The following is a 26,847-nucleotide window of genomic DNA, read 5'->3' as shown; positions in this document are numbered from 1 at the left end:
CCCAATTCTTGAGTTGGTTTTGGTCTTAAATATAATACCCATTTATTATATTTATTAATTTTTTCTAAATTACCCTTATGGATACTCCATCAACCATAATCAAGTAGAAGAGGGAGATGGAGTATTAAAAAAGATGATTATGATGTTTTAAGAAAAATGTATCATTTTCTTATAATTAACTAACTTACCTAACTTCCTTAATCTAATCAAATTAGTTAAATGGATCTTATATTAAGAACCGGAGGAGTATTATTTTGTTCTTAATTTATTATAGTGTATATAGTTATCTATTTTAAAATGTGTATATATTAAATATGGGTAAAATTAAAAAATTATCATATTTTAATGAAAAGTTAATGCATTTTAAAGTTTTTTTTAGTCTGTGTGAAATATGATAAAAGTGCCTTATAAATAAAACCAGAAAAGTATAAGTCACTTCTAATATTTAACAATTGTTTTCCAATTTTGAAAAGAGAGAAAGAAGGATATATATGCCTAGCCTATAACTTTTGCTTGCCATGTTATGGAAAACTAATACCTTCTGCTGCTAGACTCAGAAACTTTCACATTTTGATTCTGTTCGAAAAGAGCTCCTCAACTTTAAGATCCATTCCAGCAAGAATGTATTCCCAACTGAGCTATCTCCCCCACAGTGAACCTCTTTTATCACAGACACAGAAGGTGCTACAGAACTAAGTTCTTTTATACATAAGAGGACCCAGTGCTCATCAAAGTTTGCTCAAGTACAATATCATGGGTACGCTAAGCACATTGAGACAGAATATATCTAGGTACGTACTGTAGAAACAAATGAAAATCGTGTACAACTAAAAGCTTCTCACAAGACAGCATATTTATCTTCCATTCCAGAATAAGGCATTTGACATTCTCCTTTGCGCATCCATACAGGTTTTTTGTGACGTCGAGCACATGGGAAATGGAACAGATAATACCTCTTTTAAGATTTTCAATTCAAGTATTCATATGATAGCTCCGATTGAGAAAAAATAAGAGCTGAAGGAGACTTACCTGTCTAGAAGGGAACAAAATGTGACGTTTACTTCAATTTTCAAACTGTGAAGGTGGATGATGATGATGAAATGAAACTAAAGAACCATTAACCTTCAGGAGACCAGGAGAATTAGATTTAAATTAACAAGAAGATTTTACAATGATCATTCCGTCCAAATTTATAATTTTCAGATAACCCAAAAAGGGTAAACTATGACTCCCCGTTAGTTGTACTAATCCTTCTTCCCATATTGAATAGCCAAGCAGCATTAAGAAATTTCAGATTGGCCGAGCCCCATAAGAAAAAGATAGTACAACAACGACATTGGGAGTGCCCTAGACGTTCCTGAAGTCCTTCACACGAACAAATAAGCCGAATCTTTCAAAGATCAAATTCAGTACTTCACACTTGTCAATCATATAAACAGTACAGACTCCACATAATCCAGCATTTCAACTGCACTACTTAAAAGTAATTTATGACTCGGAAAGCAGGAGTTCGAGTCACTTCCAGAGAAGAACTTTCTCCCAAAAAAAATTAATAAATTAAATCCTTTCGAGTTTTGGTTTGCGCAGGGTGACTCTTACCCATCAGTTTTGGGCATCCTTGTCTTGATCAAGGTTCCCAAATTTCTGCTTGAAGGAGTCCTGCTTCTGCATCCACATCATATGGCCCTAACAAGAGAACGCACATTAAGAGATGAAGGGTCGAGCAATTTTAGTGCGAAGAAGTGAGAAGACAAGCCAATTCAAACCTGGAGAGCAGCAGCCCAGACGATAAGGAAGGACGCAAACCAGAATTTCTTATCCTTGATGAGATTTTTCACTTCCATAGTCCTCAGATCCTCAGACCCTTGATGAGATTTCGGTGGCCAAAAAAAAAAAAAAAAGTCCTTAGATTTGATTTCCCGCAGGCGAAGGAGGAGGAAGATGCGAGGAGGAGGGCTTTTTTTTTTTTGGGTACAAGGAGGAGCGGCTTTGAGAAGAAACACTGAAACACGAGAAAGGAGCACTTCATCTTCACGCGCGTTAGTTTGTCGGCCCAATTTTGTGGGTCAGCCTAAGCCGATATCCATTTTTTGGCCCAATTTAGAAAAAGAGAGAGAGAACAAAATTGAGAGAAGACTGGGAGAGAGAACAAATATTTATAGTTTAGTCTCATTTTTAATTACATCTCTGTAGAATATTTTTATTAAATTCTTAGTCTTATATAATTTTTAATCAAGTCCTTATGATAATCTAATAAATACTCTTCCGGTCCTAAATATAAGACCCTTATACACATTAGTATAAGGGTCTTATATTTAGAACCAAAGGAGTATATATGAGAAACTATAAGGACTTATAAATTATTTTTTTGGGCGGGGGAAAGAAAATAGACATTATCTTTTTTTTCTTAATTTATGTTCATTTTGCAGACTCATCTATGTGGGGATGAGAAAAAGATGTAAAACATGTTTGGTTCAATCCCATTACATACCTGTGATGGTAATCATAATTGCATTACTAAGAAGGGGGTGTTTGGTTGCTATTTAGTATAATAATTGGTTTTACCATGTTAATGATGATTACCAAAAAAATTGGTAATCCCTATTCATACTTCCCATCTTATGAATACTCATTACCACCCATTGCATGTTTTAAAAAGTCTACTTTGCTGTTTAGTCTCGCTTGTTTTTGTTTTTATTGTCTTATTTTAACCGTCACCGCCACTACTACAACCATCCCCCACCACCCATAACCATTCCCACTGCCACCACCACAATTGCCACTGCCATCACCACAACCACCGTCCCCCCTACAGTATTTACCACAACCACTATCATCATCATTGCCACCGTTGTTGCCGCCACTAACATAACCATCAAAAACCACAGTTACCATCACCTCCCCCATTATGGTTGCTGTCAAAATCACCGCCATCACGGCCCTTAGTAACCACCACCATTTTCATTACCATCACCACCACTACTACTACAACCACCACCACTGCCGCTGTCACCTCTCTCTGCTGTTACTATCACTTCTCCCAGAGAGACAATAAATCTAGCAATGACTGATTTATTTCTTTTTCTTTTTTTTATTTATTGAGGGGTATTATAAGCTTTTCATTTTGATTAAATAAAAAAATAATTTTTTTTGCTTAACTTTCTTAATAACATGCCAAACATATTGATATATATATATATTGCACTGCATTGCAATATCGTCTCTAAGTATACAAGAATTGAACCAAACGGGCTGAAGTTTTAAGATGCACATGGAAATAGGGAGAGCTTTTAATCTGGATTTGGATAGGGGATGGAGTGATAAATTCGCATTTAGAGGGTTCCCCAGTGTTCAAGCTCCAGAAGAAGGACAAGGGAAACCAACCAGACCAGGTGGCTTTATGGTCTTAATAATACTCCTCCGGTCCTAATTATAAGACCCAATTGACTTATTTGAGGAGATTAAGGAAGTAAGTTAAGTTGGTTATTTATAATAAATAAGTGTTGTCATTCCTAAAATATCCTTGCTAATTAAGTATATTGGCTAAAACTATCATTATTAGAAGGATTATCTTGGAAAAAAATGCATAAATATAAGAGACAAAATGGATTGGGTCTTATAATTAGGACCAAATAAAAAGTCAAATTGGGTCTTATAATAAGGACCGGAGGAGTAATATTTTATATTTTAGTTGGCCCTTCATTCTCGCTAGCCACAGTGATCATTTTAGGGTCTGGACCATGACCAATTTAGTTTGGAAATCTATATTTAATTTTTTTTAATATGCATGTGAGCTTTTAAATTAGGATTTAGGCTGTTTTTTAAAAGGTGTGATGGTTATAAGATTCGTTACAATTAAGCTGATTTAATTCTTAATTGTTTAAAACTAATTTGGAGCACCCATGTCCATCATAATTGTGGAATACTATTTGTACGTTAAAAAAGAAAAGAAAAGGTAATAGGAGACATTAATACCCTTCCGACTCTAAATATAAGACATATTTTATAGTATAAATTACATTACAAATAAGTATAATATTTAGGATCAAAAGAGTATTTTGAAATATTTTATATATATAGCATGCCATCTTCATACTTTATTCACAGTCAAATGTTTGGATAAATTATTACTCAAAAGTTCTGTTCAATAAATTTATTAAGTATTAAAAATATTGTATCTGGTGTAATTTACCCTCCTCACCACATATCTTTAGTAGCCTTCTTTATACACGCAATGATTATTTTTATTTTTTTAAAAAAATTAAATTAAATTTTTTATATTTATTATGTCAAATTCTGAATCACAGGTAAGTATACGTGATTTGAAGAACTTGAGATAACAATAGGGAAAACTATATTGGAGGTACCTATACTTTTTTTCAATTTTCAATTTGGTACCTACGTGTTTTTTGTTCTTAACTAAATCTTTATTTTTCCTCTATTAACATCATTAATCCTTATGTAGAGACTAAAAATATCAATAGAATAAAGTTATAAGAGCTAATGTTGCTAAAAAGATAAAATTAAATGTTTAATTAAAGAGAAAAAAACACATAGGTACCAAATTAAAAATTGAGAGAAAGTATAGATACCTTCAATATGGTTTTCCCATAACAATATAATAAACTTATCCTATAACTATTGTACTTTCTTTTTAAAAGAAGTGAACATTTATTACAATTTTTTTTTAATTATAGGACTATATATCCATCTTAATATCCCATCTAAGATATTACGTATACATTGAAGAAAATTTAACCCACACAATCGTGAGCCACGACTTAACCATTGCATCATGAATTTTTTTTTCTAATTTTTAAAAGATTAATAATCATTACTTTCCACACCAAGCATGAGTAATAGATCTTTCAACTTCAACAGAATGAGGTCATGTAATCATGTATATGGTCAAATGTTATCGTCAATTTAAAAAATAAATAAATAAAAGTTTCTTGTGGGATGGATGGATCATTCCGATATAATCGAATTATTTTATTTCAAAAGAAACTTCTAGTCAATTTCCAACGTTGTTGATAAGCATGAGACCCAAGAATTTGAGAAATAAAAATAAAGGTGAGCATTTTGAATATCTGTCCTGGCTTGAAAATGAAGGCCAAGTTAATTTTAAATTTAGAAAAAATAAAATAAAATTTAGAAAACATGAACAGAAAAATACATAAAAGAAGAAGGATTGACATAAACATATTAATGAAATTTTGACTTGGTTTGGGGTGGCTGACAAAGTCAAAATGGAATGGCGTGCGTGGATGATTTTAAGAGTTAATTATTGACAATTTCACAAGTTACAGTAAATGCTCACAATTTGGCCTCAAAGGTAGATGATCCCAAAATTCCAACTACTTCCTCTTTTTCAAATGGAACCTTCTATTTCCTTCAAGCTCCTATCTTTGCTTCCCCAATCCCCACTAGACACAACATTTGTATGAAAATTATACTGGGGATAATATAGATTCTTTCAACTTCAAATTTTTCATAAAACCTCATGAGATGAAACCAACTTCTCCAGCACAGCAATGCAAAAGTAATATCCAATATTGGATAATTTAAAAGCAAAGAGATTTGAAAGGGAAGTTAATTATGTAAAAAATTAAATAGATTTATTTAAAAGATAATTTTAATACACATGATTGAATATGGTAATTTAAGAAAATCAAAACACATTTATTACAAATATAAGTAACTTAACTAATTTTTTTAATATTTAAAAATTAGTTATTAAACTCTTACGTTAAAAACCGGAAGTAGTAACATAACAACTAATGATTGTTAAAATGAATAGAATGGTCACGCATGGTTTTTTTAAAACAAGGTTAAGCGTTTTTAAATTTCATAAAAAAATGTGTTACGTAAAAAAATATAGTTATATAATATTTAAATTGGACCCAATAATAATGAGCAGGCATCAAATAATTATTTAATAAAAATATAAAAGAATGTAAATATGTAAGCATGATGATTCATATCCACTATATATTACTCCCTTCGTTCCTTATTATAAGAGACAATAACCGAAATACGTTGATCAAAAAACAGTTAAAATTAGTTAAGAACAATTAATTGTAAAAAGTATAAATTTTTTTCCAAAAATGCCCTCATTAATAAGGAGAGAGAGCATGAGAGAGAACAATTAAATATTAAAGAAAGAGAAATGGGAGGGAGAGAGAGTGTGAGTTGGAGATAATAAATATGGGTAAAATAGTAAATCAACACAAAAAAGTAGAGACAACTTGTAAGTGTCTCTTATATATAGGAACATACCATAAGCATCAAATGTCTCTTATAATAAGGAACGGAAGGAGTACTATAATTTGTCTTCTCTTGCTCTTTAAAGCCGTGGTGTGTGTGTTCAATAAATGCAAAATAGGGGAATTGGTGGTCATTCCATTTTTATGACTTAAAATATTTATTAAAAAAAAGACATAAGTGGAAATGATCGTTTCTTGTAAGTTTACAACTTAATGAAATATAACCTACATATGATTCAAACAAAGGAAAGCAAAATCCAGGAACATTTGCACAAAGATATTCTAATTCTTCAAAAATTAGAAAACTCATTTATATAAGCAACATATAATATATATTATAAATAGCTAAATACATTTATATATAATTTTAAGACATACACAACTCCAAAACTTGATACTTCAAAGTATCTTATGCTCAAATATTCTATAGATAATCTACCTGAAAAAACTACAATACCCACAAAACCATCGGTCTATAAGCCCATGTGAGGATGCTTGGCACACAAATTAATTTCCTTTTCCAGTCTTACAAGCTCACATCTTTCTTTATGTTCACTTAAAGTGTTTCCCAAAACCTGCAAGCAACTCCCATCTGATGCATCTATCCTTGGAGGCTTTGCCTTCACTAGCTGAATCAAATCTTTTGCCAGTGAGATTTCATCTTCCTTCCTTGTAAAACCCATAAGCTTAATGAGTCTCAGATGCTCCAGTTTCTTGTATTTGGTTGCTTCCTTCAAGCCTGAAGCCGCACGGTTTGATGTGAAATAACTTTCGGGGTCAACCTGCAAATAAGGAAAAAAAATTATCAGAAAGATTGGAAAATAAATAATGCAAAGCTAAAGAGGTTAGATTAATTTTAAGAAGGAAGCTCACTGTCACATAAAGTTTCTGCAAAGCAGGGCAGAGCTTCAAGAAGGACACTAAGGCATCACTGCTTTGTCCATCTTTAACAATCCACCATAACTCTTTCAGCTTGTAGAAAATAAAGCTTTCAATTTGGGGTGAAATTGATGGCCAAATTAATGCCTGCAATGATAGCCATTTGGGATTAGACTGTGTGAACAACAGCACTTCTTGGAAGTACTCATCTTTCAGTCATCAGCAGGGAAAAACAAATCCTGATGCACTTGTTTACGTGTTTCATATGAAGTTCTCTAATAAAAGCATGACAAGTGAATATCTTTTACAGCTCAATATGCTCTTCCATGCCAAGCTTAATAGCAAGCAAAGCCTAACATTAGCTATACTTTTGAGTAAAATATAGTTGGTTAGTCATATGACAAATTTTCATGTAGCGAAAAGTAGTAAGAGCACAGTACAAGAAGAAAACCATTACAGAAACGGGGGAGAAAGAGCATACCCGATAATTCCATTCACACAGAGTAAGAACTTCAGAGTTCTTTATGGTTAACAAGGTGGTATCAAAATCTTCAGTCTTGAAGTTGTAGCAGATATGGCCTAGTCTGAAATCAAGCATGGCATCGGCAAGATTGAAGAAATTTTCAGGCAAAATTCGTGGCAGCAAACCTCTATACCTAAAATATTTGAGTCTGCAAGTTCTGAGTTGGAGGGACTTCAACTGCAAGCAATCTAGAATGGTTAACTTGACAAGTTTTGTTTCGCCGTCGACTATGCACAGAGACTCCAATCCATCACAGCCAGTGATTATCAAGTTCTCAAGATGCTGCAAGCTTGATACAATGGAGGAAACTACCTCACTTGTCAAACAGCAAACAGATTTCAAATAGAGAGTCTTGATTGAGAAAGTAGGAGGAGGAAATGACTGAGGATTCTGAATATTGAGCTTCAAGCGCATCTCATAAGGCCTTTCGGGTTCTTCTCTTTTCTTCCTACTGGAGAAATCCAAAAGAAGCTTGTTGTTAGTAGCAATAGATGCTGCGAGTACAGAGTCTTCAGTTTCAACATAGTGAAATTGAAGCCTCCTAGGATGCTTTAATGGATGAAGCTCTTCAAAACGAGCAAGGAAATCAACAACAGAATCTGCCATATCCTCAGCAGTTCCATATCTAACCAAAGTCTCATTCCACAAGTCCCTCCACCTGGTAGAAAGTAGGCTGGTATAAAGAGCAGATTCATTTGGCAGAAAAGAAACCACGTGGCCAAGAATCTCATCAGGCAAACTGCTAAACATGTCCTCCATGGAAACTGCCTCTCAAGAACTTGATTATGCTTCTGTGAGTAATTTCATCAAACAGACAGTGTGCAGTAAATGCAAAGAATCCGAGTCGAAGATGAGAAATCGCAACTGATGGATGGATAGAACAGCTCTGTCTTGGGGCCTTCTTGGGCCTTTTTAACTTTATATAGAACTTTTCCATAAGTGGTTATGATATTTGTCCGCATCAAATGGAGTATAGAGGCTTAATTCAATGAGACCCTGTTGATTTCAACCCTGTGGACCAGGTCTAAGCAATTGTGGTTCTCTTTCAATATGAAATTTTTTATAACACTAGGATGTATAGAGCGGCAAAGAAATCACTTTATTATATAAATATCGATCAAGGATCAAGCTTGGAGTCTCCAAATGCTGTCATATTGAAAACCCTATCAAGATTTTTCTTTTCATTAATTAAAACGACAAGAAAGAACGAAAAATTCGTGTATTTCGGCGGCTCTAAAATATGTGTCGTATGTTTTGAAACTTTCCAGCTAGTTTGTTTTGGGGTATACAAGCAGAGTTTTATGTTCATCAGTTTCGTTTCAACATTATTTTATGCAACTTAATTATGTTAATTATAGTTTTGATTGGAAGGATGAATTAATTATAAGGAAAAAAAATTAGGTAAAATCCAATATGTTTTGCATTAAAATTCAACTATTACACACTTAGGATCAGTATACCCATACATACCATAAAAATTTTGACCAGTTATATTGGGAGAATTCCAATAGGTCTCATAAAAGAAAATTAATTACTAAAAGGTTCCAATAAGTAGCATGTAGTAAAGAATGACAACCTCTGAGACTTGTTTTGTAATTTTTTTCTATAGGACTTGATTGTAATTCTCCTTATTATATTATCTTAGGTCATAAATTGTACGGCACCACAAAAAATGGGCTAATATCACCATTTTTGTTCAATAAGATGCCGTTCGGGTGTCATATTTTGGCTGAGTTTCCCGTATATTTCAAAAGAATATATTAATGATATGATACTGAAATTTCAAAAATTAAAAATCAGAGAAATATAATTCAAATTTTGTAGAAATATTTCTTGAAAATTAAAAACCTAATGGGTTGGGTTCCAAAGTCTCGCCAGCATTAAAGAGAATTTACGGCTTAAAAGCCACTTTATGAAAATTCTAAAATTATAATAATACCAAAATTGTTATTTTTATACAAGTAAAATATATATTGAAACTGATGCAATAGGTATTATTCTTCCTAGTTTTAAAAGAGTAAAGGCTAAAATCTCATTTGAAAAGAATAAATATATTTTTGACCATATATTATTTATATTACCAATAATATTAACAACAGTACATAGGTCCATCAATGCAACTCATTTCTCAAATTTTATGCACCCTACGAAATTGAACTCATACTAATTAAAGATTTAAAGTTAAAGAAGTCAATAATCGCCAAATTTAAAAAAATTAAAATTGTAATAAAATATAGTTATATTATAATGAGATAATTAATGCACGAGTCCTTATAGTTTCAACTAGTTTTTAATAAGGTCTCTATAATTTTTTTTCTTTCTATCAAGTTCTATAATTTCATATATTTTTAATTAAGTCTTTTTAATTTTTTTTTCTTGTTTATCATGTCCTTATTGTTTTACCTTATTTTTAATTAGTTCCTTATAGTTTTTATTCTTTATTCTATAAATAATAAATTATTATAATAATATTATGTTAATATTCTTTTAAATTTTTAGCTAAACATATATATTATTTATTTTTCAATTCTAATTATTTTAATTATAAAATTCAAATTCAAATAATAAAATTTTCTAAAATTAGAATATAATTATAAATAATTTATAGTTGAATATAATTGATTATTCTGATTAATTATTAATTACTAAATGATTATATTAATTATTTTTTCCAATTATATAATTATTAATTTAAATATGAAATTAATTTTAAAGAATAAAGTTAATAAATAATTTTTTGTAAAACTACAAAGGATCTAATCAAAAAATAAGTAAAACCATAAGAACCTGATAAAAAAAAATAAAGGGACATAATTAAAAGCATGTAAAAGTAAAAAGATCTTGAAAAAAGAGGAAAAAATTTATAAAGACCTGATTAGAAATAAAATGAAATTATAAGAGTTGGAGATTTGATTTTCCCTATTATAATAGTATTGTTGTATAATGACAGTACTTTTGCTTTCTGCCACGATAGGTTAATATAAGACCTTCCTAACTAATTTAAGTATATTAATGTATCTAACAAATTACTTAATTTTAACAAATATGATATAGTCTTTCTAAAATACTTATATAATATTAAATACATATCTTTAAAAAATAAAATGAATTAAGATTTTATGTTTAAAACGAAAACTAACCTCGTGACTAGCTATTTTAGAAAGTACTCCTCCATTCTTAATATAAGACTCATTTAACTAATTTGATTAGACTAAGGAAGTTAGGTAAGTTAGTTAATTATAAGAAAAATAACACATTTTTTCTAAAACACCATAATCATCTTTTTAATATCTCCTTTTCCTCTTTACTTGATTATGGTTGAAGGAGTTCCATAGGGATAATTTAGAGAAAATTGATAAATATGATAATGAGTCTTATATTTAGAACTAAAACCAAGTCAAGAATTGAATCTTATATTAAGGATTGGAGGAGTAATAAATATGAAATATTGCGATGAAGTTGTTAATTGTTAGAGATCACATCAACATTTTATCACTTATGAACTTTAAAGTGGGATGGTGCCAGTTGTAAAAATCTAAATTTGACCAAGACCATAACGAAGACGTTTTAACCATCAACGTTGTTTTAGTAATATAATTTGAAGGGGATATACCGCATGTCTTGATTATCTGTCCTATACTGAGGTTTTCTTCAGGTTCCCATGTAAGCTTGCTGATACAAGTAATGGACTTTAAGCTTCGCCTTCCTCTTAGAATTGCTTTCTTCTTCATTCATTCCAATCCTTTAATGAATCTACAGTATCTTTTGTTATATATAATAGTATATTTCTACATATACTTGTGCTCATCTCAAATCCCACTTTGTCTTTTGTTTATAGATATTTTTTATTTCCTTCACTATCTACAGAAATTAAGACTTGAAAATTGCTCTTTTTACGCAATTACAATCACTAATCATCAAATTATCTATAATCCAGCTGTTGAATACATGAGATCTTATTAATTCAACCTAGTTACTTGTAGGTATCTTTTTAACAACTATTTGATAGAAGATGCTATCAATTATTTTAGATTCGTGTGCTTTTCATCATAAATTTTTTCGTTGACAAAATACTCTTCTTCTTTTAGTGAAAAATTTGAGACCTTGGTTTTAGATAATCGAGTCATTTTACTGAAGCTAACCATTATTGATGGATGTCATCGAATCCAGATCCATTGGGTTAAGATAACTATTCTTTTTTAATTGTATTTCTTGGGGTCTTAAATATAAGGGCTAAGATGCGCCCACCACCCTGAACTATTTACCCAGGTGCGTCCAGTGGCCTAAAGTAATTTTTGGTGCATCCAGTGTCCTAAACTAATTAAAATAGTGCGTCTATATCCCAAGCTAACAGAAATGTTATGTTTAATTGTTACTTTCCTGACTTAGCTTAAAGTTGACCCCAGATATTCTAAATGGTAAACATATAGACATTTGATATGTATTATTCTTACTCAAAATTGAATTTATTTCCTTCCTCTTCTTCTAAATAAATTGACTTTTGAGTAAGAATAATACACATCGGGTGCCCATGTGTCTACCATGTAGAATATTTGGGGTCAACTTTAAACTGAGTCAGGAAAGTAACAGTTAAACATAACATTTCTGTTAGCTTGGGATATGGATGCACTATTTTAATTAGCTTAGGACACTGGATACACACAAAATTACTTTAAGCCACTGGACGCACCTGGGTAAATAGTTCGGGGCGTTGGGCGCACCTTAACCCTAACTATAAAAGCTTTTGTTGATGGGATCATATTAAAAGAAGATTTTTGTTAATGGGTAATTTCTAATGCAAATGATTGAAGGATTATTTTAGATAGATAGATATTATTAATTACAAATAATTAATTTAACTAATTTTATTAATATCTATAAACTAGTTATATGATTTCTATATTTAGAAATGAAAAAAGTAGTATATAAATTATAACTCAGAATTCTTTTTGCTCTTTGTAAAAAATACGTGGTTCCATTCTATCAGATAAGCCTCAGCCAATGAGGCGATTGATCTTTTTGTTGACACGATATCGGTATGTGGAAGAAATCACTTCGCTTCAGGTAAGAATATATTTTAACAAAGAAATTAAATTAAAAAAAAAAAAGAAGAAGAAGAACAACAACAACAAAAAATACTTGTTGAATTTTAACATGATCTATTTATCTACTTAAAATTCAACAAGTATTTTTTTTACATTTTTTCAAAAAAGTATTTATCTTTCAAGGTCTAGATTTATATGATTTACATTATAATAGTAATATTTTAAAATACAAGCAGTCAATGCAGTTAATTTATATATATACATAATGATGATTGAGTGTGATAAAACATCACTTGTCCAAGTAAAGCTGCCCACTAGGTTTAGATGAGGTCCTGAGCTAGGGCTTGATATTAATATATTTATGTAGATGCGTGTATTTATGAAAATAAAAAAAACAGTATAATAAGTACATAAAGTTCTTCAAGTATTTTGGGTTTAATATTTTTGCTAATATGAGAAGAACTAGTCTTGATGCGAGAAAATAGGGCCGCCAATAGTATAAAACTGTGGTCAAGATACATTAAATTTCAAAGGAAGCAGTTCAGATAAGACCAGCTCAACATTGAAACAATTGACTCAAGTAACAGCAATAATATTCAGCAATAATTGTGCCAACATTATTAATTGTCATTATGTTGTAGATTCTAAAGACCAGATCAGTTCTAGAGAGGCGGTTTAATTAATAAAGAGGCCGGGCGTGAAATCAAAAATCAACCCCTAATTTGTATGCAAAGTCTTTTTTAATTAGGTTTTCAGCTCATTATTAAGCTTTGGTGATGCAAGTAATTTTGATTTTAACCGACTAATTAAGGCTACGTTTTCTTTATGATTTGGCACATGTCGTAATAAAATGATATTTGAGGTTATAATTAAATGAGACCACATGTAGTAGTACTCTTTTTTCTTGGTGTTTTTTTTGGGTTAATAGAAGATTTGACGCCAAAGATTCGCATAATTAAGCTACTTACTCTCCTTAATAATTATTCTTCTAGTCCTACTTATAGGACAGAGAAAAAAGATATTTTTTGGTCTTATTTGTAGGGTAATGAGAGAAATCTTTTATATTGATGCATAATTTTATCTTTCATTTATTTTTGTATTGATTTTGTTTACATGATATATGAGATAAAATTGAAAAGTTGTTAAATCTCAAAAAAGGATTAATGAAATCTAAGATTTTTTTTGGTCTACGTGAAACATGTTGGAAGTGACTTACAAAAAGAATCAAAAGAGTACTTTATACAAATTAATAAAATTATTTAAAATTAGTTATTTTTTATAAAACATCAAAATTGTCTTCCATAAAATTCATTGATTAGAGGAGTTTGGTTAATTAGTTAGAAAGTTTTATACTTTAGACAGAATATTTTATAATAAGAAGGAATGAGAGGCTTGAACATGATCCACGTCTATATCTTTTAAACTTCATCGTTTCTGCCCTCACAAGTAAAGATTATTGATAATTATATTTATCCAAATTTATTTTGATTTTGAAATGTGATCCATATAATGATATAAAGACATGTTAATTTGTTAGGAGTGAGGCTAATTCTTGTGTGAAGAGGAACAACACCACGTTGCCATGCTGTTAATTCGTGTGATGGTTGAAAAATATCGCATTGACTTTTTTTTTTTTTTTAAAAGTCGTCTCTCCTAGTCCTTCTTCTTTCCGGAATACAGTATTTAAACGCATGAAGAAAAAAAATAATTATTAATTTATAGCACACACCTATTTATTATTTGCACTAATTAGTTAATTAAAAGCAAATGTCTACTTTCCATTAAAAAACAAAAAACAAATGTCTACGTTCATAGGAGGAGTGTGTACAATGATTTTCTGCATTCATATGATATCTCGTAACTCTTACTAACAAATTACTCAGCATAGATGTTAACTTCTCTAGAAATACGTATAATATAAATATTATATCTAGTACTTAATATAATACCTAATTAACTAATTTGAAGAAATTTAAAAGGTTAAATAAATTATCTTATATTTATATTTATATTTATATTTATCTTTTTTTCAAATTAATTGTCTAACTCATAAATTGATATATAATTTAATAATACACATAAATATTTTTAAAAAAATTATGTAACATATGCTGTAATTAAATAATTTATTTAATTTTATTAATCTCCTCAAATTAGTCTTATATTAAGAGCAGGAAGTAGCAAATAATAACCTAATTTATCTAATTAGAAGTGTTGAAGCGTGAGTGAGAGATGGAACTTGCTAAGTAGCTCCACAAAAGTAATTATTGTGCCATAAAAACAGAAGGCGGTTAGCTGCTCCCGAACTTCTCTGATTAAACAAATAGGTAAATGATTTGATGAGTGTTCGTGTGGTATAAGTTTCAAAACTTCAGTAGAATCACTAAAAACTTCAACTAAATCCTCAAACGTGACCTTCTAAGATCTCACAGGTAGAGAACTAAGTTGTTTGATTAGGCTAAAATCCAGTTGTTGTTCTTATCTCCAAGAAGGCCTGTGCGGCTATCCGATCTATATCATGCTCCTTTTTGAGAAGGAAATGTTAATCAATATTTATAGGTGTTTGTATTGCTCGAAGCTAACATGTTCCCTAATGTTTAAAACTTGACAATGTCTTCAATGACACTATAGAACTTGTTTGCCGTCGTGTAAGGAGAACTTAGAAATTAATTGGGATTAAAAAATTAGCTGGATGAAAAGCGATGTTTGACATGATTTTAGAATTAACTGACTTTTTTTATTCTAAAAAGCCATGCAATGCTCCCACGTTATTGGTCCGTTAATCTTCAACACATTCAAAAAGAAAAGAACTTGGAAGATAATACGATGGCTAAGCGTGTTTTAGTAATGTTTCTTAGATTTCATTTAGTTCCTTTAGATGAGTTTCGTTTGTTCAATTCTTGTAATTTAGAATAATATTTATTGATTTCTTGTTTATTACAAAAACCATTTTAAAATTGAAGCAACCTTTTCTACTTTTAATTTAGCTGACGCAACTTTTTTACCTTTTGATTTTTTATTTTTTTTATATTTGAACTTTTTAATATATCATCTAAATAAATTTATGTCAAACTTTTTTTAAAAAAAGTGCATCCAAACATAAATCACAATATATATCAATTAAAGTTGAATGGGTGCCTGTATATGTGTGTGTTATTTAGGTTTCTTGGTTGAAGTAGAACTCCCTATATATAGTTTTTAGTAGCATTTGATTTTCTGATTATTTTTTGAGTTTTATAAATCCAATCCTACCTAGATATAGAGAAAAAGATGCTGAGTTGAGATTTTTTTTTTTTTTAAATATCAGTTTCATCTGCAGTGCTCAGCATCAATTGCAATTGTGGGAATGGAAGGGCCATTGAAGCCTCTAATCATTTGAATGCAGAACGCAGTTTGAACTTCTTTTCCTATTTTTATTAGGATTTGGTGTCCATAAATCAATCATTAATTCATAATTAAAGTAACATATTTTTGACAGCTAACACATTATTAATTCTTCATCAGTTAGGATAATCCTTAAAATTTGTAATTGTTAGTGGCAACTTCACCAAAAAAAAAAAAAGATGAATACGGTGAGTTATAAAAATTTTAACGTAATGAAACAGTAAAGTAAATAAACAGAAAAGGTTGAGTTAGAAGGATTTCACCGCAGAGTAAAGACATAAGATTTATACTGGTTCAATCTCAACTACTTGACCTACATCCAGTTCTCAGAACACTTCTGAGATTTCCACCATGATCCCAAGATTAAATAGGCTCTTAGCGTCTCAGTACAATAATTGATTTTCTCAATCACTCCCCCTTACTACTCGTAAGGTTACAATCCCTTTCAAGAGTCCACACTCTTGAGCTACTTTCAGAAAATGAGTAAAAAGATATATCAAACTCTCTCACAGAATAAATGAATAATAAACACTGACGCTCGGTGAAAGAAATAGAGCATTGAATGCAACAGTAAGTATTTGAGCAGATGATAGCTCGTGTATTCAATACTTCATTCAATGCTCTTTGCGCCTTTTATAGTTGGAGAAGTTTAATTAACCGTTACACTGAAGGGCTTCTAGCTGTTGGAAAATCGATTGCGTGCGTTTGGCAGTTACAACAACAGTTCGCCATTAATGTTTCTGACACGGTAGGTTACAGGCTACCAAATAACTGTTGAGCTTGCTTCGTAATTTGTAACAATACTTGAAACAAGTAAGATCTCTTTCAGAAGGAAACTTGTAAAGATAACTGAAAATGAAGATCATTGATATTCATATAACAATTAGAAAAGCAATGAATCAATCATCAAGTATTTTAAATATGAACTAAACATACTTGATCCATGCCTTAATCGATAAGTGGTTGATTGATCAAGTTATCAATTAATTACAGAGAAAACTTTAGTCACATATATATACATTTATCAATAAGCTTATGGATCAACAGATGATCAAATAAGTGATCGATAAAGGATGAGAAATGAATACAGTGACTTCTGAAGAAATTTTGCAAGAATAAAATTTTAAATTCATCTATGCCTTTGAATCCTTTCAAAATAGAGTTGAGACTAACAGTATGGTTGAGAAAAGCTTAAAGATAAAGATTCAAAAGACTTTTAAAATCAATATGAATGGCAGTTATAAAATGACCTAATACAATGATCGAACAAGTGATCGAAGACTGTTTGATTGATCATATTATCGATAAAGCTAAGTATAAGGGAAATAGTTTTTTGAAGATCGTTGATCAAATACTTTATTGATAAATGAATGATAGGAAAAATGATCAATAAAAGGTTTAAAACATATTTTCTCAGATAAGTCAAAGAATATTCGATGATCGAGTAAATGATCGATTAAAGATTAATCGATTAAGTAATCGATAAAGTATCATTGATGAACTTAGTTCAAATAGGCTAAAAAAAACTTGATCGATCACATTATGTGAAAACAAAAGTTTCAGAAGTTTGGATGATCGATCATTTCATCGATAATTTAATGATCGATCAGGTGATCCAAAAATGATTTAAAACAGTTGAGTGCAGTGAGATGACGATGATCAATCATTTGATTAATAAAACACTGATCGATCAATTGGTCGATTAAGGAACCTGATAGCACACTTAGACAGAACAAAAAATATCGATAAACCAATAAGTTATTATGCAATGATAGAATAGGTTATCAATAAGTGTCTGATCGATAAAGTGATCGATAAATGGTGAATGAACCATAATACAACGTCAGTAGGAAAACTTTACCATTTATCTGTCTTCTCATTAATAACTCATTTGATCGACCAGGTGATCGATAAATGCTCACTAAAATTGTATGACTTTATTTGACAGTTGATCAAACAACTAATTGTCGATCAAATGATCGATAATTATCTGCAAACTTTCACACTCACAGAGTTAACCTTGATCGATAATTGATCGATCAACTCATAAATTTTGATTTATCTAGCAAGTTATCGATTAGTCTTACTACTAACTTACCTTTGTACAGAGGCATTTTATCTAACATATGATCGATTAACCTTTGATCGATCAGGTGATCGATCAACTTACTAAACCAGAACTTTTATAATTTGTTATCATCAAAACCTTAAATCTAACAAAGCTCTTCAAGTATTTTCAGTTTAATATTTTTGCTAATATGAGAAGAACTAGTCATGGTGCGAGAAAACAGGGCCGGAGGGAAAATAATACCCATACTATAAAACTGTGGTCAAGGTACATTAAATTTCAAAGGAAGTAGTTCAGATAAGGCCAGCTCAACATTGAAACAATTGACTCAAGTAACAGAAATAATATTCAGCAATAATTGTGCCAACATTATTAATTGTAATTATGTTGTAGATTCTAAAGACCAGATCCGTTCTCGATTGGCGGTTTAATTAATAAAGAGGTCGGGCATGAAATCAAAAATCAACCACTGATTTGTATGCAAAGTATCTTTTAATTAAGTTTTCAGCTTATTACTAAGCTTTGGTGATGCAAGTAATTTTGATTTTAACCGACTAATTAAGGCTACATTTTCTTTATGATTTGACACATGTCGTAATAAAATGATATTTGAGGTTATAATTAAATGAGACCATGTAGTAGTACTCTTTTTTATTGGTGTTTTTTTTTTTTTGGGTTAATAAAAGATTTGACGCCAAAGATTCGCATAAGCTACTTGCTCTCCTTAATAATTAGTAATTACTTCTCTAGTTCTATTTATAGAGCAGAAAAAAAAAAGGATATTTTTTGGTTTTATTTACAGGATAATGAGAGAATCTTTTACATTGAATCACAATTTTATCATTTATTTATTGTTGTGTTGATTTTGTTTATATGAGATATGACAAATATTAAATAGAGATAAAGTTAAAAAGTTGTTAAATCTTAAAGAAAAGTTAATGAAGTTTAAGGTTTTTCTTGATCTGTATGAAACATGTTGGAAGTGACTTATAAATAGAACCAGAAGAGTATTTTATAAATTAATAGAATTATTTAAAATTAGTTATTTTTTCATAAAACATCAAAATCGTGCTCCATAAAATTCATTGATTAGAGGAGTGTGGTTGATCACTTAGAAAGTTCTATACTTTAGACAAAATATTTTATAATAAGAAGGAATGAGAGGCATGAACATGATCATGCCTACGTATATCTTTTAAATTCATCGTTTCTGCCCTCACAAGTAGAGATTATTGATAATTATATTTATCCAAATTTATTTTGATTTTGCAATGTGATCCATATAATGATATAAAGACATGTTAATTTGTTAGGAGTGAGGCTAATTCTTGTGTGAAAAGTAACAACACGTTGCCATGCTGTTAACTCGTGTGATGGTTGAAAAATATCGCATGACATTGTTTTTCCTCCCCTTAAAAATTCGTCTCTTCCAATCCTCTTTTTTTTGGAATACAGTATTTAGGGGCATGAAAAAAAAATTATTATTAATTAATAGCACCCCCCCTATTTATTATTTGCACTAATTAGCTAATTAAAAGCAAATGTCTACTTTCCATTAAAAACAAAAAACAAAAAACAAATGTCTACATTCATAGGAGGAGTGTGTACAATGATTTTCTGCATAACTCTTACTAACAGATTAATCAGCATGGCTGTTAACTTCTCCAGACGTCTGCGTAATCTAAATATTATATCTACTTCTTAATATAAGACCTAATTAACTAATTTAAAGATATTAACAAAATTAAATAAATTACTTTATATTTATATTATTATTTATTATTTTTTCCAAATTAATTTCCTAACTCATAAATTGATATATAATTTAATGATACACATAAATATTTTTTTAAAATTATGTAACATATGTTATAATTAAGTATTTATTAATTTTATCAATCTCTTCAAATTAGTTAACTAGATCTTATATTAAGAATAAGAAGTAGTAAATAAACCTAATTTATTTAATTAGAAGTGTTGAAGCGTGAGCGAGATGGAACTTGCTAAGTAGCTCCGCAAAAGCGATTATTGTGCCATGAAATCAGAACGCGATTCGCTGATCTCAAACTGCTCTAATTAAACAAATAAGTTGTTGATTTGATGAGTGTTCGTGTGGTGTAAGTTTCAGGACTTCAACAGAATCACTAAAAACCCTAAGTCCCTAACTAAAACCTTAAACGTAACCTTCTAAGATCTCATAGGTAGAGAACTAAGTTGTTTGATTTGGCTAAAATCTAATTGTTATTCTTATCTCCAAGAATGCCTGTGTGGCTATCCGATCTATATCATGCTCCTTTTTGAGCAGGAAATGTATAATCTATATATATAGGTGTTTTTATTGCTCGAAGCTAACATGTTCCCTAATGTTTAAAACTTGACAATGTCTTCAATGACACTTTAGAACTTTTTAAAGTTTACTTTTTAATATATCATCTAAATAAATTTATGTCAAACTTGTTTTTTAAAAAATGCATCCAAACATAAATCACATTATATATCAATTAATGTTGAATGGGTGCCTTATATATGTGTGTGTTATTTAGGTTTTTTGGTTAAAGTAGAACTCCCCATATATAGTTTTTACTAGCATTTGATTTCTTGATTATTTTTTGATTTTTATAAATCCAATCCTACCTAGATGTAGAGAAAAAGATGCTGAGTTGAGATATTTTTTTAAATATCAGTTTCATCTGCAGTGTTCAGCATCAATTGCAAATTATGGAAATGGAAGGGTCATTGAAGCCTCTAATCCTTTGAATGCAGAATGCAGTTTGGACTTCTTTTCCTATTTTTATTAGGATTTGGTGTCCATAAATCAATCATTAATTCATAATTAGAGTAACATATTTTTGATAGCTAACACACTATTAATTCTTCATCAGTTAGGATAATCCTTAAAACTTTATTAATTATAATTGTTATTGAAGGTGGAAGGACATGATTTTTATTGAACTCAAAAGAATGAGAGAGAGAGAGAGAGAACAATGAAATTGAAAAGGAATACATGAAAGAGCAAAACTTTTATTATGCACACACACAACTATGTATAAGATTATGTTCAATAATACTGACTCTATTCTTTAATATGAGAATTACATAACTGATTTAAAGATATTAAAAAAATTAGTTAATTTGGTTATTTGTTATAAATATGTGTTAGTCTTACTGAATTACATTGTAACTAAGTCTTATAAAAATTAGTTAATTTGATTTTTTGTCACAAATATATGTTATTTTTCCTAAACTGTATTAAGTACCAGCAGTATAGCATTTACGAATCTTAATTTATAAAGAACAACAGGATTTATTTCAACTAGTTTATTGCAATGACAAAGAATATCACATTGTACACCCTTACAAATTCAAATGAAGTAGTTAAAAAATAAATTCAAAACAAAATAATGAAATAGAATAATACTAAAAGCTCTTCAAAGTTTTAAATAATAATAGGTTAATATTTTTGGTTCCTAAAATTTGAGGCTCACTACTACAAAAAAGATTTTTCACGATGCTAATTTACGGCAGTTATGAAGCAAAACGCTGTGAAAAAAATGGCAATGGCATTTTTATAATTATAAGAAAGCACATTTTACTTTTCATAGTAGTTATTTAAAAATCTAAAAGTGCTTTTCACGGAGGTTGTTTAAAAAAACGCTTTACAAAGTTTATTAAAATTTTAAATCCCTAAGTTTATTAGAATTTTAAATCCCTTTCCATCGCGCGGTAATTTTTCATTTTTCACAATCAAAGCTCATGGTCCCTCACTGTCATCCTCACTCGATTTTCTACCTCCTCTCACCTTTGCCAGCATTTTCTCCTTGTTTCTATCATCTCTGCCATGTTTTTTCCATTGTCGTTGCTGTCGCATCATCTTCTTTATCCTTATTTGTGAGTTTTTCGCCTTTCTCTTTCACTCTTTCTATGAGTTTTATAGCTTTTGTGGTTTAGTTCTTTAAAAAGATGTGGGTATATTTTCTTTGATTAAAAAACAAGACGTTTTGTTCTAAGTTTGAATAGATCTATTTTTTTATTAGTCTTCTTGCTTAAACATACTATGATACATGAAGCTTGAATAGATCTAATTTTTCCCCTTATTTTGTAGATCTGAGTTTGATAGCCTAAAATTCATGAGTTTTATCTTATCTAAGTGTTCGATTTTACCTTCATCAAATCTTAGTAGCTTCGATTTGATAGTTGAAGGCTTTGATGTTCTACTGGTAGTTAAAGACTTTAGATCTAGAGCGAAGCAAGAGGAGGAAAATTCAATAAATAATAAACAAACTTTTCATGGTGATTATATAAATTGCCGTAAAATCCTCTTTTTTTTTAATATTGATGGCATAGACATCACACTCAAAATTACTGTGAAAGGCTCATTTTGACCCCATAAAGAGCCTCTTTTGTAGTGGTATCTATTTTTATTTGATCCCTCAAATTTCAAATCCATAGTTTTTTTTTCCTAAAATTTAGTTCATCTTAAAACATTAATCCTTGGAGGTGTAATGATATTAAAATCTACTAAAGTGTCATAATCAATATTAAAGTGATGATATGAACTCATTAGATGACACCTAACTAGATCTTGTTTGGATAATATAGAAGAAAAAAAAAACAAAGAATATGTTCCCATAACGTTGATATTTAGCCCTTTTTTCCCTTGTTGCTTGTTTAAGGAGCTACTCATAACGTTGTGTATGAGAACTCTCTTCTGTATAATTTGTTATCTAGACAAGATATAATAAGATACTATTTGGTGAGTCTGTATTACTACTTCAACACCATTTATGATAATTTAGTAGATTATAACACCATTACACTTGCGGAAACTAATGTTTTAAAATAGACTAAAGGTCAAGGACTAAGACTATGTGTTTGAAATTTGAGGGAATATAACAAAAATGCTTCCAAATTTCATAGTCCAAACGTTATATCAATCCAATAATATATTAAAAACATGTTTAAAGTACCGGAATAAAATTTTATCATCTATATATCTTGATTTGTTTTTGTTCGGAGACCTTTTTGGCATGTGGAAAAAAAGAAAGAATATAAACCATAACATAAGAAAATAAATTAAACAAAAAAGAATTAAATAGTTTCTTATTTTAGTATATATATTATCTTATTTGCATTTGCTTGCTAAGGTTTTTTTTTCCCCCGATCTAAATGTGCTTGAAAACTGCAAAGTTACTAATTAGAAATATTATCTTCAGCGGCCACGTAGGAAATAATTAACTTAAAGACTGCAGAATTAGAGGCTGTCGCTAAGAATGTGGATAACTTTGCATCCTACGTGGGGTTTTCTCCGCCTCCTCCACTGAATCTTGAGGGCAGAGAAGGCCATTGCCTTTCTTCTTCCCTGAACTTCGCACTTCGAAGAAAACTTCCACTTACAATAACAGTAACAATGGCGTCCCTTCAGAACTCCCCAACAATTCACCGGACCCTCTTCCATAGCTCTTTCCCTCAGGTACCTTCGTCTTCTATCTCTGTCTTTTTTATCCTTTAAGTTTGTGATGATTTCACTCAGTCGCCTTCTGCTTTTTGAAATTTTACTAGCTACAGAAGAATGGTCATTTTCGTTCCTGTAGAAGAGAAAGCATTTCGTTCATAGTTAAGGCTGCCCATTCATCACTAAAAACCATTTCCCCTACAGGTATTCAAGATTATTCCGAGTTCAGCTGTACAAGTACTTGATTTCTTTGCTTTTCAACTTTCAAATATCTCAATCTCACTTCAACAACTCGTCCATTCTCATTGGTAGCTTCTTTAGTAAGCATTTAGTCCTACCTCTTAAACTTAGCATCAAAGGCCGTTGATAGATCGCTAGTGTATGCTGTATGTATTTACTGATTATTGTTTTGGAATATTGCACTTTCTCCGCTGAGTTATGGGTCCAATTACAAGTTACCTCTGGTGTGCTAATTTCGGTACGATAACTTCTGGGTTAAGTTGCATTGTGCAATGTGCACCTGGGGTCTATATCAAAAATTAACCTCACAGATGTGTCATTTGCATTCCATATGAATCATTTAAGCACTACCGCACGAAATGCAGTTGCGGAGAATTCAGAAATAAACTTTGTAAAATATAGAGATTCATATCAAGATTGTCAATTATGAACAAGGCAAGTGAAACTCATTCTATCATAGAGATTAACATGAAAGGTGAGAGGTACATAACGCGATTTTTTTTTTTCATAAGCAATGTTTATCTCTTGTTAATCCTTGAAGCATTATATATTTTCCCTAAAATACTTTCAGGGATTGAATCGAGTAGAACTAAGATTTAGTACCAAAAAATTGAGGCATTGATCTATTAGGCACCAAAAAGTACATTTCCTCTAAATTGTAGGGCCAAGATTGGATATCCGAAGCTTCAAGCAGTTATCTCATAAAGGCTTGCTTACACTATCTAAAAACCAGAGCATCTACAAATTATTTTGGTGATTTTTTTCTTACATTTTTGCAGAAATGCCAGGAAGACGCCAAATGATTGCCATTGGGGCTACTGCCCCTTTGGTTTTTCTGTTTAACCAACATTCATACTCCTGTAAGATTGCCTTTAAGCAGTTAAGTTTTCCATTTGTTGTACTAAATTACTCTTGACTAGAAGGCTATAAATGGCTGACATCTTTAGAGTAAACCCTTGATATGTCTCAGTTGCTGCAGAAAGCAAGAAAGGATTTTTGTCAGCATTGGACAAGAAAGATGGATATTCATTTCTCTACCCTTTTGGGTGGCAGGTGCGCAGTTTTACATGATATCTGTTTCAACATGACTTGTGTCTGCAGCCAGTTCACTATTCATTCACAAAAGTTAAGATTGGCTACTTCCATCCACTCTTACAATGGGAAGTGTGCAGGAAGTAGTGATTGAAGGTCAAGATAAGGTGTTCAAAGATGTCATTGAACCCCTCGAAAATGTCAGTGTAAATGTGATCCCAACTGGAAAACTAGATATTCGAGAATTTGGACCTCCTGAACAGGTTAATGCTATATCAGAGCCAGCTCTCTCTTTTCTGAATGAAAATAGAACATGTCATTGATCTTGCTTTTCTCGCAGGTTGCTGAAACTCTAATAAAAAAAGTTCTGGCTCCTCCAACCCAGAAAACAAAACTAATTCAGGCAAAGGAGGTTTAATATCTCATACCTCTTCTTTCTTTACGTTAAATGGACCGTGAAATTGCATGTCTTGAGATTTGATACGGATTCAGAAACTATAAGCAGTAAATATGATATTCCCTGGACAACTCTGCTCTGCTATTTTCATGTCAGAGTTGACCTCAGGACTAGTCATTGCTGGTGTTCTGTCTTTCCCTTACCACTTATGCAAAAAGTTGAATTTGATATCATCTCTTCCTTCCTCCATGCTGTTTTTCAGTTTCCGTTGGAAATGGGTTCACCCTTGGCTTAGTGTATACACGGTAGTTTAACCTAATATATGCATAAGAGGAGCTAAAGGTGGGGGGAAAGATATGACCTGGAAAGCTGAAATGCTTATGCGCATATAAATAATCTAAGATTTCTGTGTAACTAATGCAAGCATGGTAGCCTTTTCAACTTGGATTAGTTGACTAAAGTGAATTTGGCCTTTCATAGTATTTGAAGGTTCTGAATGGGACTTTCCTGCTCAAAGATGACCGTTTATAGTGAACAAAATGTTGTTTCATTTTATTGCCAAATAGATTTTCTTTTCAACTGATCTTTTTTGTTTGGAAAATCTAAAATATAAGTGAGGGATTATTCTCCCTTTCCAATCATTCCCAAACAAGGAGAGCTTCAACGAAGCCTATATTGCATGCCCTTGGATAGTTTACCACGCCAATATATTATAAACATTCTCTTGGTTGTGAATGAGGAATATGGTTGTTTTCACTTTTCATTGAGTTGTATTTGCATTGTGATGTGCACATAAAGGGCTTATCTTTATGGAATAACACAGCTTGCTCCATGTTTGTATTGTGCAGCAAGACGTTGAGGGAAAAGCGTATTATCAATTTGAGTTTGTTGCTCAGGCTCCTAACTATACTCGCCACGCTCTGAGCACTATCTCCATTGGCAATGGTATGGTTTTGTCTTTGCATTGGATGGTTTAACTCCATGATAAGTTTCCTCAAGTTTAAAAGGAAAATTAATTAGTGAGTATGTAATGCATATAGTGATAAATTCAGCGGGGTTAAACTTGGTAGAACCAGAGCTTAAGCTCCAGTTGGTTTCAAGGCCTCAAGATCTGGTTGTTTAAACTCAAGTGTGATGAAAAGGGAAGTAAACTGGTTGAATGTATGATCATCTAGGACTTGGGTACAGATAATTAACGTATGATAGCATAATTAACTGATACTAACAAGCATGAATGGCAGGGAAGTTTTACACCTTGACGACGGGAGCAAATGAGAGAAGGTGGGAGAAGATGAAGGACAGGTTGCAGACGGTCGTAGAGTCCTTCAAAATTTTCAATGTCTGAGTTCTACCTTTTCGTTTGCTCTCATGATAGAGATGATGAACTTTCATCTGCGAGAATGCTGCCCAATTTCAAGTCTACCTTTTTGTTTGGCCAATTGCCCATATGTTATAGTAGCTAACGTTTTTTTCAGTCAACTCAGAAGAGTATGGTAGTCAATGTTTCAATATCCTTTCTAAATTTTATCCCGTCAAATCTCTCCATTCTTTTTTTTTTGGC

The 26,847-nt window shown here is 31.0% G+C and overlaps 2 protein-coding genes and 1 long non-coding RNA gene across 3 annotated transcripts; 1 reads left to right on the top strand and 2 right to left on the bottom strand.

The window, feature by feature from the left end:
• Window positions 1-1,396: 1,396 nt before the first annotated feature.
• Window positions 1,397-1,888, bottom strand: LOC114753940 (uncharacterized). Its single transcript, XR_003741082.1, has 2 exons — window positions 1,767-1,888; window positions 1,397-1,686 (listed from the first exon to the last, which is right to left on the bottom strand). It is a non-coding gene; the product is annotated as an uncharacterized LOC114753940 (long non-coding RNA).
• Window positions 1,889-6,657: 4,769 nt separating this feature from the next.
• On the bottom strand, window positions 6,658-8,566 carry LOC114753938 (F-box protein At2g39490-like). Its single transcript, XM_028942642.1, has 3 exons — window positions 7,627-8,566; window positions 7,140-7,292; window positions 6,658-7,048 (listed from the first exon to the last, which is right to left on the bottom strand). Exons 1-3 carry the CDS (start codon window positions 8,425-8,427, stop codon window positions 6,740-6,742), a joined length of 1,263 nt encoding a protein of 420 aa, XP_028798475.1. The 5' UTR covers window positions 8,428-8,566; the 3' UTR covers window positions 6,658-6,739.
• A 14,934-nt stretch (window positions 8,567-23,500) lies between these two features.
• Window positions 23,501-26,795, top strand: LOC114753939 (psbP-like protein 1, chloroplastic). The gene is made up of 8 exons (XM_028942643.1): window positions 23,501-23,635; window positions 23,725-23,821; window positions 24,637-24,717; window positions 24,828-24,910; window positions 25,030-25,152; window positions 25,230-25,301; window positions 26,135-26,231; window positions 26,528-26,795. Exons 1-8 carry the CDS (start codon window positions 23,573-23,575, stop codon window positions 26,629-26,631), a joined length of 720 nt encoding a protein of 239 aa, XP_028798476.1. The 5' UTR covers window positions 23,501-23,572; the 3' UTR covers window positions 26,632-26,795.
• The last annotated feature ends 52 nt before the right edge of the window (window positions 26,796-26,847 follow it).

Source organism: Neltuma alba, unplaced genomic scaffold (assembly GCF_004799145.2).
Source record: "Neltuma alba isolate B1F8T4 unplaced genomic scaffold, ASM479914v2 tig00008317_pilon, whole genome shotgun sequence".
NCBI lineage: Eukaryota > Viridiplantae > Streptophyta > Magnoliopsida > Fabales > Fabaceae > Neltuma > Neltuma alba.
This window is presented reverse-complemented; position numbering and strand designations above follow the sequence as displayed.